The 15,507-nt window shown below is 46.6% G+C and overlaps 1 protein-coding gene across 4 annotated transcripts in view; it reads left to right on the forward strand.

Annotated features, from left to right (window-relative positions):
- The window catches only part of SERPINF2 (serpin family F member 2), a 50,589-nt gene that overhangs the window by 23,687 nt on the left and 11,395 nt on the right, over positions 1 to 15,507 (forward strand). For all 4 annotated transcript variants that reach the window (XM_073565680.1, XM_073565678.1, XM_073565677.1 and 1 more), the window contains 3 exons: positions 6,993 to 7,410; positions 8,168 to 8,311; positions 11,378 to 11,581. In XM_073565680.1, the coding sequence (XP_073421781.1) occupies positions 6,993 to 7,410; positions 8,168 to 8,311; positions 11,378 to 11,581 (766 nt within the window). The remainder of the gene's footprint in view (positions 1 to 6,992; positions 7,411 to 8,167; positions 8,312 to 11,377; positions 11,582 to 15,507) is intronic.

Consider the following 15,507-nt stretch of genomic DNA (forward strand, 5'->3'; position numbering starts at 1 on the left):
ACTGCAGGGTAGGCTGTGACCAGGAAATGACGGTCGGCCTGGCCTCAGCAGGACTGTGCAGCAGGAGAGGACATGTGGGGGACACAGGACCGGGTAAGTGCAGTCCCGACTGTGTGAGGCTACGCAGCAATGGTGCTCCCTCCCCCCCCCAACCCCTAACAGGGCAGCTTTGAGACCGGGCGGATTCAATATGGCTGGGAAAGGGAAGACTCACACATTCCTATACGCTGTATGCATCACCTGTAGGGCCTCATTTCCGCGGGTGCAGAGCAATAAACTGTGAGGCCTGCGACTCCGAACGCGCCCAGGAGCCCTCCCCTGCGACCGAGCCCAGGGATTTAAATCCTCCGGAATGGGCCTTATTGCTATTGCAGTCTATGGCATTGCTTACAAAGGCGATCGAGTCCCTTCACGCCCCAGATAGGGGCAAAGATAGTGCCTCGCTGATCTAGGAGGGGTCCTCCACCTCACAAGAGCCTTCGGCCTGCAGGGGCCGCTCTCATTCCAGGCAGGTACAAAGGAAACAAACCCATAGGGCGTCTCCAGGCCTATCCGGTGCCTCAGCATCCGTGAGTTCGGCATCACGCTCGCCTTCACCAGTTGTCGGGAGCGGGCAGAGTTCAGATTATGACTCAGACGAGCCGCTGGACCTAGATACCCCGGGGTGTCGGGAAACAATTGACAGCCTCATTGATGCTGTTAATCAACTCTGAAGGTTGAGGATGACGTCACCTTGGCGTCAGGCCATAAGGTATCCGTTAAGCAGACTAAGCAACCAATAGAGTGTTTGGCTCTCGCCCAGAATTTGAGGACCTAGTTCAGCGTCACAGGGAATGGCCGGATAGGCGTTTCTCGGGCCAGAAGACAATAGTCGAGATATCCGTTTGCCCCGGAGCTCTGTAAAAAATGGGCGGAATCCCCAGTGGTGGATCCACCAGTGTCAAGCTTGGCCTCGAAATCCGTGTTATCTGTACCTAGTGGTTCTTCCATCAAGGACCCCACTGATCGGCTCATAGAAAGCTTGGCTCGCTCAGTCTTTGAAGCATCAGGATCAGCACTCTCTCTCTCATTCGCGGCAACGTGGGTAGCCAAGGCCATGATGTCATGGTCAGTCATTGAACAAGGTCTTGCAGGATAGAGACCTGCCTACAGAGATATCAAAGATCGCGAGTCAAATGGCTATGGCTGGTGACTACTTAATCAATGCTTCCTTGGATGCGGCCAATTGTGCAGCGCTCGCAACCGCAAATGTGGTAGCCATTAGGAGGGCCCTATGGTTAAGGACATGGTGGGCCGATTCTATTTCCAAGAAGTTGTTAACTTCCCTGCCTTATCAGGGTGGCCGCCTGTTCGGGGAGAAATTAGACCAGCTCATCTCCGATGCTACAGGAGGAAAGGGCAGCTTCCTCCCGCAACAAAGGGCCAAGCAGCCATTTTGCCAAGCTCAGGCACGGTTTCGGGCCTTCTGCAACCCTGGGTGGACGGCAGCGGCCAGCTCTGTCGCTCCAACCAGGATAGGGAGCGACAGGTCTCATATAGAACAATCCCATTGGAGAGAATGCGTGCTCGCCAACTCAGGGCAAGGGGAGCCAGGGCCCAGAGACCCTCAGCCAAATGACTCAGAGCACGTTTTAGGCGACATCAGCAGAGTAGGTCTGGGTCACGATAGCACGCGACTCATGGGTGGCGGAACTGGTGTCCGCAGGATACAAGAGAGTTTTTCAAGTTTCCCCCAAAACAATTTTTTCTGTCCCGACTTGCCAAAGTGGAGCCCCGGGCAAGGGCGTTGCTAGGGGCCATCAACTCACTCCAGCGCAATGGAGTTATTGTTCCCTTACCAGAGCACGAGAAGGGGCAGGGTTTTGAATCCAATCTGTTCGCGATCCCCAAAAAGGACGGGACAGTCAGGCCGGTTTTGGACCCGAAGCTCCTGAACAAGTTCATCAGGATCAAACATTTCCGAATGGAATCTCTCCGTTCAGTTATATCGGCCATGGGCCAAGGGGAATACTTGGCCTCGATCGACATCCAGGATGCCTACCTGCACATCCCCATTTTTCCCCCGCATCAAAAATTTCTGTGGTTCGCCATCAATGGCCGACATTTCCAGTTTGCAGCACTGCCCTTCGGACTAGCCACCGCTCCCAGAGTGTTCACAAAGGTGATGGCAGTTGTGATGGCCGTCTTACACTCTCGGGGCATAGTCGTCTTACCATACTCAGGCGACCTCTTGGTGAAGGGCCCCTCGTTTCGGGCATGCGAGGAGAATGTCAGCATCACGCTGGATACCCTCTCCCGCTTAGGGTGGTTGGTCAACAGGAAAAAAATCATCCCTTGTCCCAGCCCAGATTTCTTTTTTTAGGGATGATTTTCGACACCTCCCGAGTGTTGGTAATTCTCCCTCAGGACAAAGCTCTAGCACTCCGGCAAGGAGTCCAGAAGCTTCTACAGCCAGTCCCACACACCATTCGGTTTGGGATGAGAATGCTAGGGAAGAAGGTGGCAGCAATAGAAGTGATTTCAGTTTGCCCAATTTCATCTTCGCCCCCTACAGCACGCCCTCTTATCAGCCTGGGACAAGAACCCATTCACGCTCGATCATCAGTGCCGGCTATCCTCACAGGTCAGACAGTCACTGGAGTGGTGGACGAGCACGTCCTCCCTTCTGCAGGGGAAACCCTTTCTCCCAGATCACTGGCGTCGGTTGTGACCACTAGCCAGCCTCCTCGGCTGGGGAGCAGTTTTTTGCCACCACACCTCCCAGGGACGATGGTCTCCGCAGGAGGCATGCCTCTCGATCAACTTGTTGGAAATACGAGCGGTCCAGCTGGCACTGCAACATTTTCAGCACCTTCTAGCAGGACGTCCCGTCCGGATTCAATCGGACAACGCCACGGCGGTGGCTTACGTAAATCATCAAGGAGGCACGCGCAGCAGAGCAACCATGCGCGAGGTGGGGCACGTGCTTCACTGGGCCGAGAGGAACCATTCGGTAATTTCAGCGTTCCACATCCCGGGCGTGGAAAATTGGGCGGTGGACTTCCTCAGCCGGCAGGGTGTCGCGTCTGGGGAATGTTCTCTGCACCCCGAGGTCTTCCAGCAGATTTGCCAACGGTGGGGAACACTGGATGTGGATCTGATGGCCTCCAGAGTGAACACCAAGGTGCCTGTGTTCGTTGCCCGATCTCGGGACCTACGAGCGATCGCCGTGGATGCATTGGTTCTGCTATGGAACCAGTTTCGCCTTCCATATGTTTCCCCCGCTGCCACTACTCCCGAGGGTCATCAAGAAGATCAAAACAGAAGGGCTTCCAGCAATTCTGCTGGCCCCAGACTGGCCCCGTCGAGCGTGGTACTCAGATCTAGTGCAGCTACTCGCCGACATCCCATGACGACTGCCAGAGCGCCCAGATCTACTGTCCCAGGGCCCGATCTTCCACCTGAACTCAGGAGCCCTGTGTTTGACAGCATGGCCATTGAATCTTGGATTCTGACCCAAGCGGGGTTTGGGCGCGAGGTGGTTGCTACAATGATTAGCGCCTGGAAGGCTACCTCGGTGAGAATTTACCATCATACCTGGAAGGTCTTCTTCGCTTGGTGTCAAGACCGTGGATTTTCTCCACTGACACTTTCGATTCCCAACATCTTGGCCTTTCTCCAGTAAGGCCTAGACTCAGGTTTGGCCCCGAGCTCCCATAGGAGACAGATATCGGCGTTGTCCATCCTGTTCCAGCGAAGAATCTCTACCAATATGCAGGTGAGGACTTTCATCCAGGGAGTCTCCCACTTGGTACTGCCCTATAGGGTGCCTCTGGACACTTGGGACCTTAATCTGGTCCTGAGTGTTCTGCAGGAAGCTCCTTTCGAACCGCTTCAAGATGTTCCTTTGTTGTACCTTTCCCAGAAAGTAGTATTCTTGGTAGCCATAACTTCCATTAGGCGAGTCTCTGAGCTGGCGGCCTTGTCCTGCCGAGCACCGTTTCTCACCTTCCACAAGGATAAAGTGGTGCTCAGACCAGCTCCCCCCCCTTTCTGCCGAAGGTCGTATCCTCATTCCACGTTAATGAGGATATTGTCTTGCCCTCGTTTTGTCCAGTGCCAGTACATCGCGTGGAAAGAGCTCTTCACACATTAGATCTGGTGAGAGCACTCTGAAGGTACGTGGCGCGGACGTCACCCTTTCGTCAGACGGACACGCTGTTCATGCTCCCCGAAGGGCGCAGGAAGGGACTCGCAGCCTCAAAATCGACCATAGCCAGATGGATTTGTTTGACTATTCAGGAGGCCTACCCCATCAGGGGTGCGCCGGTTCCAGCAGGGATCAGAGCAACTCTACTCGGGCAGTGGGCGCCTCTTGGGCACTTCAGCACCAGGCTTTAACGGATCACGTGTACAAGGCAGCGACCTGGTCCAGCCTGCACACGTTTACTAAACATTACAATGTCCATACTCAGGCTTCGTTGGATGCGAGCCTGGGTAGAAGGATTCTCCAAGCAGCAGTGGCGCACCTTTAGACAGGAGGTGCATGTAGCTTGGATTGGTGAGTCAACTTCCCACCCAGGGACTGCTTTAGGATGTCCCACAGTACCTGTGTCCCCCAATGAGCATCTCGGAGAAACATGGATTTTTGTGAGTATTCACCGTAAAATCCTTTTCTCCGAGACGTTCGTTGGGGGACACAGCACATGCCCTGTTAGCTCTGGTTTATTTAATGAATGTGCATTTTTTTGTTGTCAGGGTGGATCTTTTCCAGACATATTGTTATCTGCATTAAGGCTGTTTTTTCGTTATTCTCCGACTGCTTTTGCACTAAACTGGTTTCTGCCCGTAATCGGGGCGAGGGTGTATGTGGCGGCGGAGGAGCTAACCTTGTGTTGTTTACTTAGTGTCAGCCTCCAGATGGCGGTAGCATACACCCACAGTACCTGTGTCCCCCCAATGAGCGTCTCGAAGAAAAGGATTTTTCGGTGAGTACTCAGAATATAAAAAAAAAAAACATGGATTTTTGTGAGTACTCACCGAAAAATCCTTTTCTTCGAGACGCTCACATTATCCTCCTGATGAAGCGTAATTTTGAAATGCGTTGCGCTACTTCCTATCTTGTCCTCTGGATTTCTTAAATGCAGCAGAGCAGTGCAGACTTCTACTCCTGTGCTTCTACTAATTGCTCTATATGGCGGGAGCTCTCGACCTGAGGGTACTGCAGCAGTTGTCATACCTTGACAGTAGTAGGTTAAACAGCAATATGTGAGCAATTCCTATATTTCTCACCTACCAATTTCTCCACCAGATGAGATGCTATTGCGCTTGGTGTCTCTCCCCTTTTTCTAGTTACAAGTTTTCTTACGTTACCACTAAACCAATTATAAGAAGCCCAGGACAGTAAAATCAAAGAGGTTGTCCTGCAAACTAATTAATAAATCTTGGAATAATAAGTGTTAAGAGCTCCACACAGGAACAATTTTTTTTTAAGTGTGAACCTGATATATACTGTGTAGCATCTATACAGAGCTAGTCCAGGTCATACAGATAAAACAATAGAGGGAAAATAGTGGGGAAAAATGTCAGCTCACCATGTGTTGCAGCACCTTGCCGGATGAAGTAGCATTGCCCGGAGCCGTCTCAGTCGGCGAAATAGAAAAAGGTGGGGGAAGAAACCTCCAGCGAAAAAAATCAAGAAGGAAAGTAATCTTAGCTGAAACATGTTGGTTGTTCATCCCAGGTTGTGGTAACAGGGTTATGTCTTTTTTTTTTTTTTTTTATGTAAAGCTGTATCGAATAAAATTATTATTATTATTATTATTATTATTTATTAATTTTATTTTTTTTTGTGCAAAAACCCTTGTTTGTGTGAAACGGGCAGGAAAATGTGTTGCCTTAAGGCCCCGTTACACACAACGATGTTGTGAACGATATCATTGCAACATCACCAGTTTGACGTTGCGGCTATGTCGAAACGACATCGTTGCATGTGACCTGTAGCAACGATCAGTTGGCTGATGGTTAATCGTTGCCTAATGGTCTGGGCCATAATTGTATCGTTGGTCTCCCGCTGGGCAGCACATATCGCTGCGTTTGACAGCGAGAGATCAGCGACGCTGGGAGCTGGTATCCAGGGTCAACAGCGGGTAACTAAGAGCTGCGCGGCTCTTAGATACCCGCTGTTTACCCTGGATACCAGCGTGCTCACTGGTCCTGATCGCTGTGAGTCTGACAGCTCACCAGCGATCAGCTAACTATGTCCCAGCGATCCCATCCACGTTGGATCATTGATGGGATCGCTGGGACATTGAAGCGTGTAAGGCCGGTTTCACATTTGCGTTAAAGGCCGCAGCGTCGGCCTGCGCACGGCCGCAGCTAAGCCCAGCCTCCACCGGTAGCTCCGCCTCTGGGCGCATGACGCTGCATGCGTCCCCTATCTTTATCACTGAGGACGCAGGCCGTGTGCAGTATGTGTTTGGCGGCACCTGCGTCCTTTTGACGGTGCGCCGAACCGTCAAAAGGACGCAGGCGCCGCCAAAATGCATACTGCGCATGGCCTGCGTCCTCAGTGATAAAGATAGGGGACGCATGCAGCGTCATGCTCCCGGAGGCGGAGCTACCGGCGGAGCCGCTGCAGGGGGCGGGGCTTAGCAGCGGCCATACGCAGGCCGACGCTGCGGCCTTTAACGCAAATGTGAAACCGGCCTAACAGGGCCCTTAGAAAGCAGTAGTTGCGAATTCCTGCTGTTTTGTCTGTATACTCTATCATAAGTGACTTATGTTTCCTCCCTTGGCCATAAACTGGAGCAAATCTGTACGGCTGTACAAAGCAAATGGTATTGCAGGGACACGTTTATAAGATTCTCGGCACGGGTATTTTTTTTTTTTTTTTTTTTTTCCGCATCCAATTGTGGAAATTATTATTATTCCAAGTTCTATTAATTTAAATGTACTTTGTTCATGGTAAGACTCCTTTAAGTTAACATGCTTTACTTCTCTTGTCTCCATAGGAAGTAGATTTTGAAGAAGTTGCTACAGAAAGAACTACTACACCTGTTCATACGACTACTCCTACAGAAGCGCACTTAGACTCTACCTCAGACAGCTGGTTGGATCTCCATCCTCATGCAACAGAATTCTTCACCACTACTACGTCAACAACAGTGCCAGCAGAAATTTCTGAACCAGACCCAACAGCAGCCCTTGTGACTGAGGAAAACTCGCATGAAGAGGATGGAGACCTAGCATCCTCATCATCTGAAAATGTTTGTGACGGGGAAGTGTCACATGCAGACAAGAAATCATTCGAAAAAGCAATGAATGCATTTGGCATGGACCTCCTTAAACAGGTTCATCAGGAATCTAATAACCCAAATGTGGTGGTGTCCCCTTTTAGCATCGCTCTTGGTCTCTTACAACTAGCACTAGGTAATGGCGGTGTGCTCTGTGCTACGCATGGTACATGATGTGGGATGGACATGAGCAAAATTAATATTTGCATAGGTACTGTATATAGTGTATGTATGTGTTTTAGTTTATGGGGATTTTTTTATATGAAGCTGGATTAATCTTCATGAGTCCGTAGAGGTCTTCCATTTGAGTCCCTAAAAACAGGACTCGGACGTGTCTCATATAAAGCCATTGACTTCAGTTAGAAAAATGGAATTCATAATGTGAGTTTTTCAGATTCATTTTACCTTTCTTTCCAGCACATAGCGAAGTATAGGAAACTACCTCTGGAAATAAAACATGTTTTAGACTTGTAAAACTGATGTCAGTGGCTCAGTACTAATCACATTTGAATCCCATTTTTAGGGATCCAGAAAGAATCACCTGGGACCAGATGTGGTCTGAGTCCAGCCCCAAATTCACAGCTACATAGTGGATTAGAGTGCAGTCCCAGCTTTTTACTGGCTCCATACTCGAAAACTGCCAAGATTGGTACCATGTTGTTACATAAGCAGTATTGTTCCAGTAGACCTACCCAAAAGTGTATTCCTTCATTTGCTGCTATTTAAAACTGTCCAGCTAAGGAATCCTCGCTTTTGAAGAACAAAATATAAAGGTTACATATGAAGACATGGATATGATTTGCTCTTTGTCGTAGAACGTATTGTGAAATTTTATTTATTCTGTTTTATTTCACTGTTAAATACTTTTCTATTTTTTATTTTTCTTTATTCAGGTGCTGAAAACCAAACCGAGAGGAAGATACTGGAAACACTCCATGTGGAGTCATTACAATGTCTTCACGAGAAGTTGCAGAAAGTGACAAAGCGGCTAGTCCAAACTTCTCTAAATGTAGCTACTCGAATGTATGTTAAAAAAGGTGTGTCTACTAAATGGAGAAATGTGTACTTTATTTCTGAACTCCTTGTGTGCCATGTACACATTCCCTGTATTGTCTAGGTTGAAAGGTGTATTCCAGTCTTTTAAAAAAAAAAATAAAAATAAAATAATCACCTAATCAATTGTTATATCAGTGAGGACTCCAGAAGTTAAATGGAGTGTTCAATCATGCATGCACCCTGCTGATCCATGCATTGTCTTCTGGGAGGACTATGATAGTTCAGTCCAGTAGTCTATTCATCTTCTCCTGATGGGCTTGTGGCCAGGTTGGAACAGAGCTCACAAATACCCTGTTCTGGAAATTGATGGGGAGTTAAGGGTACTTCACACATGGCGAGATCGTTAGCGAGATCGCTGAAACGTCACAGGTTTTGTGACGCAACAGCGACCTCGCCAGCGATCTTGCTTCGTGTGACACATAGCAGTGACCGGCCCCCTGCTGCGATATCGCTGATCGTGCTCGAATGTCCTGGGCCATTTTTTGATCGTTGGTGTCCCGCTGGCCAGCATGCATCGCTGTGTTTGACGCAATAACGACGACGAGCGTTCTCAGAACTCAGGGACGCAGGTGTGATTTTGCTTTGTCTTTTCAACGCCCCTTCAGCTCCGATTGGTGGTCTCAAATTAGGATCTTTGTAGCGTTTCCTTTTGTGGTCAGCTATCGATTATATGCAATCATAACATTTAAAATGTACAGTTATAATAATCGCGTGTCCCCGTGTCAGTGACTGTGGATCCATGTATAAATAGGTCCCAACAACCGCCGAGGTCGTTGTACGGATCGCTGTATCATTGCTGCGTCGTTGAGTAAATCTGCCTGTTTGACAGCTTACTAGCAACCATGTAACAACATACCAGTGATCCATACCAGGTCGTATCGTTGTCGAGATCGCTGGAGCGTCGCTATGTGTAACGGGGCCCTTAGAACAGTGGACCCACAAAAATCAATTAACTCTTATCCATAGCAGGGGTCACTAACAAGTGGCTCATGGGTATGTGATGTACAGCTTGAAAGCTGTCTGCCAACTTGGTGCATTAGCCCCAGGTCAAGCACCCAGCATAGAATAGAAGGTTTCCCGGTAGTGGCTTTTGTAATGAGCTCTGCACAAAAGAGAAGATCTGGATGCACATATACTTGCAAGGAGCATAAATATGGTAAGCTTAAGATAAGATACTGCCAGTTGTGGTTTGCTCACACTAGTGAATAACATGGCTGAGTGCTATCTGATGTTTTATCGGATAGCACTTAGCCCAAAGTTATACTATGGAACAGTGCACATCTGCAATTATTTTCTCATGCTGATTTGCATGCTGCAATTGTCAACGATATTCGGATCAAGTGCACTCTTCCAAGTCTCTGACTGCATGTGAAACACTGGACTGCACTCAAAATAAATCTCAGTGCAGTCCAATTTATGCTCAGACAATGGACAAATTAAGTTCTCCATCTTTGCACCTGTTCTGCAATTCTTTCATGCAAGAGAATCTGATCACACTCAGATGACACTCGGATCAGACTTGTGACAGGTGTCATTAGCATAATCGGCCCGATTCTCTCGCATGGCTGAGTGAGCGAACCCTTAGAGAGGAGATTGAATCTGGATGCAATAGTGTGGTGAATGTGCTTGATGCAAGAATAACGAATGGTGGTAAAGTCTAAACCCCTAAGCATGCTGCCCATAAGGGATGTGGTACACGGTCTTGGTGTGATTTCTGTGGGTAAGCTTTGTCTGTCATTATACCTCTGATGGGGGTGCTGGATGTGGTTTGCAGCCATCTCTCAAAACTGAACGTGGCTGTCAAGGTAAGGCCAGGTTCACATAGCGTTTGGCAGGTCAGTTTAATGAATTACGTTACACCGCAGCATTAATGCGATGTAACGCATCCGTTAACGCTGCCATGCACTGCCATTACCGAGCGCATCGCTAACGCATGTCATAAGCGACATGCGCTTAGCGATGTGCCGTCATTCTGTGACAGACCCTCGGACGCGTTCTACAACGTTTGAGGGGCCGTCACTGCCGGCTCAAATGGAGCATCTGCGCTAGCGTGATCACCAACGTGATCTGAATTCGAGAGTAGCGTTAAAGCAGTCTGTTTAACCCATGTGTTAAACAGAATGCGTTAATGCTACTTAGCGCATGAGTTGAACAGACTGCATTAACGCTATGTGAACCTGGCCAAAGAAAGGTTGAGGACCACTGATCCAGAAAATGTTATCATTATGTAGACTGAAATACCCCTTTTAAGGTTTCCATTGTGATTCAAAACACTTAGACAAGTCCCCAAATCCTGCTCCCTATATGTACAAACTTCTTTGGTCTATATAGCATGCATATACTGTAGAACTAAAGTTTAGCAAGGTATCAGTCCTGACATAGCAGCCTAAGATGCTGAGTGAACAATATCTGGATGAAAATAAAGTTTGGAAGAGGAGGGATAAGAGTTCTTTTACACTTGCCGTGTTTTTGCGGGCTGTTTTTTGCAGCCCCAATAGATTTCTATGCGGCCGCAAAAACGGCCCGCAAAAATACATCGGCGTGCCGTATGGCTGTGAGGGCTGTATATACGGCCGTGAAAAAATATTGAGCTTGCTCGATATTTTTCATGGTTCACGGACACGGCCTCCAAAATAAATCAATGGTACCGCAAAAACAGCAGCTTGTCTTTACGGTGCACCGTATTTGCGGATCGCTGCTTTTTTCCCTGCAATTTGTTACAACAGGGAAAAACGGCGATCCAGGAAGGTTTTTTTGCGGGAGACTGCAAAAATCACGGCAATACGGCCCGTAAAAATGGGCCACAAAAAACCTGGCATGTGTAAAAGTAGCCTAAGGGACAATTAAATTATTTTTCTATTCAACAACTCTCCGTTTGGTGCTTCAGTGACCAAGTGATCCTAGGACGCATTAGAAAACCAACTTGAGGTCTTGTGATGAACTCTTTCATCCATAATTGATTGGATTTTTACTAAATTTAAGTGCAAGTCTGGGATTTTGGTAATATTTTTGACAAAGTTCTGCATTGATTTCTCTTTTACCCTTAGATTTTCATATAAAAAAAAACTTTCTGAAGAGATCTGGGAGGCTATATGGAACAAAGCCTGTGAACCTCAAGCCAAATATGCAACAGAATCTGGACGCGATAAACAAGTGGGTTAAGGATGCCACCAGAGGAAAAATCACAAACTTTCTCTCCAACATCCCAGCAGATATTGTCTTAATGCTCCTCAATGCTATACATTTCAAAGGTAACATACTTTCCTTCAATAGTACATCCATAGGTTTATTTGTTTCTATGTAACTCCTGATTGATCAATGCAAAAGAAAAGGCATTACTATAATGCTACTTATATTGAACAAGTAAGTCACACAGACGCACCATTTCTCCTTTTCAGAAAAAAAAAATATTGCTTGGAAATTCGGAGACATGTTGACAGTAGTTTCCAGACTAAAAGAACAATTTACATTTTACTTAAATATACCTATAAAGAGAAAAATCAGACACACTGAACATTTGGCAGTGGTTTCTTAATTTCTGCCAGAGCTGTATATTCAGGTGGAAATGCCGTGGAACCGTGCTCATCTATTTCGGTTCTGGTGGGCACAACTCCTAAAGACGTGTAGAAAACGCTGCAGCAGCTCTAAGTACAGAGGGACAAACATACTTCAGCTAGAGAATTAGAGGGATTTAGTGGACATCCACAAGTGTGGTGCTGCGCTGCTTGGTTAAGATGAGTTTTCACCTGGACAGAGGTGCATAAGAAGACAGTGGTCCAATCAATCTATGCATTTCAGAGCCCTACTGGGTCCTTCCTTAAGGATAAAAAACGATCCCACCACTGTTGCCAGTCTGTCAGGGGAATGGAACTCCACTATTCCCAATCGTCAGAACAATTGTGCAAATGTCTAACGAGTGATGGACGATACCACGGCTGCTTCCACTACTAGACTGGTTATTGGGGAACATTGAGCATATGGTATGCTTGGAAAAATATAATATATATATATATATATACACACTACCGTTCAAAACTTTAGGGTCACAAAAGCACAGTTTTTTCAATGAAGCTAACATTAAATAATTCAGAAAGACACTATAGATTGTTAATGTGGTAAATGACTATTCTAGCTGCAAACATCTGGTTTGTAATGCAATATCTTCATAGGTGTATAGAGGCCCATTTCCAACAATCATCACTCCAGAGTTCTTATGGTACTTTGTGTTTAACTGTGTAAGAAGGCTAATGGATGGTTAGAATACCCTTATGCAAGTATGTTGGCACAGCTGAAAACAGTTTGGCTGATTAGAGAAGCTATAAACCTGACCTTCCTTTTGAGCTAGTTGAGAATCTGGAGCATTACATTTGTTGATTCCATTAAACTCTCAAAATGGCCAGAAAAAAAGAACTTTCATGTGAAACTCGACAGTCTATTCTTGTTATTAGAAAGGAAATCTATTCCATGCGAGAAATTGCCAAGAAACTGAAGATTTGCTACAATGGTGTGTACTACTCCTTTCAGAGGAGAGCACAAATAGGCTCTAACCAGAGTAGAAAGAGAAGTGGGAGGCACCGCTGCACAACTGAGCAACAAGACGAGTATATTAAAGTCTGTAGTTTGAGGAATCGATGCCTCACAGGTCCTCAACTGGCAGCTTCATTAAATAGTACACGCAAAACGCCAGTGTCAACGTCTACAGTGAAGAGGCGACTCCGGGATGCTGGCCTTCAGGGCAGAGTGGCAAAGAAAAAGCCATATCTGAGACTGGCTAATAAAAGGAAAAGATTAATATGGGCAAAAGAACAGACATTGGACAGAGGAAGATGGGTAAAAAGTGTCATGGACAGAGGAATCAAAGTTTGAGGTGTTGGATCACACAGAAGAACATTTGTGAGACGCCGAACAACTGAAAAGATGCTGGAAGAGTGCCTGACGCCATCTGTCAAGAATGGCGGAGGTAATGTGATGGTCTGGGGTTGCTTTAGTGCTGGTTAAGTGGAAGATTTGTACAAGGCAAAAGGGATTTTGAATAAGGATGGCTCTCGCTCCATTTTGCAATGCCATGCCATACCCTGTGAACAGTGCTTGATTGGAGCCAATTTCATCCTACAACAGGACAATGACCTAAAGCACACCTCCAAATTATGCAAGAACTATTTAGGGAAGAAGCAGGCAGCTGGTATTCTATCTGTAATGGAGTGGCCAGCGCAGTCACCAGATCTCAACCCCATTGAGCTGTTGTGGGAGCAGCTTTACCAAATAGTACGCAAAAAGGGCCCATCAAGCCAAACCATCTTGTGGGAGGAGCTTCTGGAAGCATGTGGTGAAATTTCTCCAGATTACCTCAGCAAATTATCTGATAGAATGCCAAAGGTCTGCAATGCAGTAATTGCGGCAAAGGGGGCATTCTTTGACGAAAGCAAAGTTTGAAGTAGAAAGTTATTATTTCAAATAAAAATCTTTTTTTCGAACCTTGGCAATGTGTGGACTAGATTTTAAATTCATTTGGCAACTCATTTGATTAATAAAAGTGCGTTTTCAAGGAAAACACAATTGTCTGGGTGGCCCCAAACTTTTGAACAGTAGTGTGTGTATATGTGTGTGTGTGTGTGTATATATATATATATGTATACCGTATTTTCCCAAAATGTGGAGGAAAGTGGGGAGTCCATGTTATAAGTCCAGATGTACCGGCTTTGGCTGTGGTGGGGGAGCGGTTTCGGCAGAGCAGCAGGTCGGATGCAGGAGCCGGCGGCTCCGGCTAACTCCTGTGCCCGCTGCTAAGGAGAAATGAATATCCACTGCATTCCACACCCGTGGAGGGCAATGAATATTCATTTCTTTTTGGCATCCTGGTATGATTGGCCCCATCCCGGTCCTAGTATGCATGGCCCCATCAGAAAAGATTTAAAAAAACAAACAAACAAAAAAACCATTACACTTCCCTTCCTGCGCTCCCTCGCAGTGTCCTGCTCCGTTGCCAGCAGCTGCCGGAATACTCACCAGGACTCTTCATCGCACAGAGCAGTGAGCATTCATTGCTCTTCAGTAGCGCGCAGTGGCAGCTGGAGCCTTCCTGCTGCTGCCGGCGGTCATGTTTGCTGATACATAACAGAAATTAATACTCAGTCCTGGTTAGTATTCCGGCAGCTGCTGGCAACGGAGCAGGACACTGTGAGGAAGCGGAGGAAGGCAAGTGTAATGTGTGTGGTTTTTTTTTTTTTTTTGTTATCTTTACTGATGGGGCCATGCATACTAGGATGAGGGTGGGGCCAATAATACCAGGTGAAGGATGGTGCCCTGCATTCCAGGACTAGGATGGAGCCGTGCATACTTGGACGAGATGGCGACCCTGCATACAGTATAGGGATGAGGGCGATCATTCATGCCAGGATAAGGATGAGGGGGGACCATTCCTACGAGGATAGGGATGAGGGGACCATATTTACCAGGACAGGGGATATTAAGTACAGAATTGACCACATTTTTTTTTTCTTTTTTCCTAACTTCCTACTCTAAAACCTAGGTGCGTCTTATAGTCCGAAAAATACGAGGTGTATATACATATATACACAAACACACTTTAGAGCCAGTTTCGGGGTGTGGTTTGCAGAGCAAGAGAAACAGAACTATTAAATTTTATATTTAATTCAGAAAGATGGGTGACATTTATATACAAAAAAGACTTTACAAAGTGTACAAAGCCATACAGCATATACAATTAAATGAAATTAGAGAAATAAAGGAAAGATTTAAGAATTTGACATCCCTGCAATGGCTTCAGATTTATGGAGGGTGGTACTCCAGAAAGAAAACTGACAGGACCCACAGTTGGCTGTACTTCCAAGAACTGACAGAGACCAAAATGTGGTATTTGCCTTTTATTAACACAAGTTACCTCCCCTCTGATGACTAAAACAGGGCGGGTTATGGGATGTGCCTTTTTAGTTTCAGAAAATTATAAGATTTTCAAGATATCTCTGCCCCTAGAGGTCACAGGTGGGAGATATTACTGTTCTGTTACAATTTTATCTGTTCAGATGGTTAATAGCCATGCCATGTTTCCTATCTGGCCAATATTAATTTGGGTCTGATAGGTATGCCTCACTGTAATGAAAAAAATATGCATATTCTTCCCCTCTTAGTCAGTCATGTATTTCCCATCAATATCAGA

The sequence above is a fragment of the Dendrobates tinctorius genome, unplaced genomic scaffold, assembly GCF_039654945.1.
Source record: "Dendrobates tinctorius isolate UK_male_01 unplaced genomic scaffold, ASM3965494v1 ptg000016l, whole genome shotgun sequence".
NCBI lineage: Eukaryota > Metazoa > Chordata > Amphibia > Anura > Dendrobatidae > Dendrobates > Dendrobates tinctorius.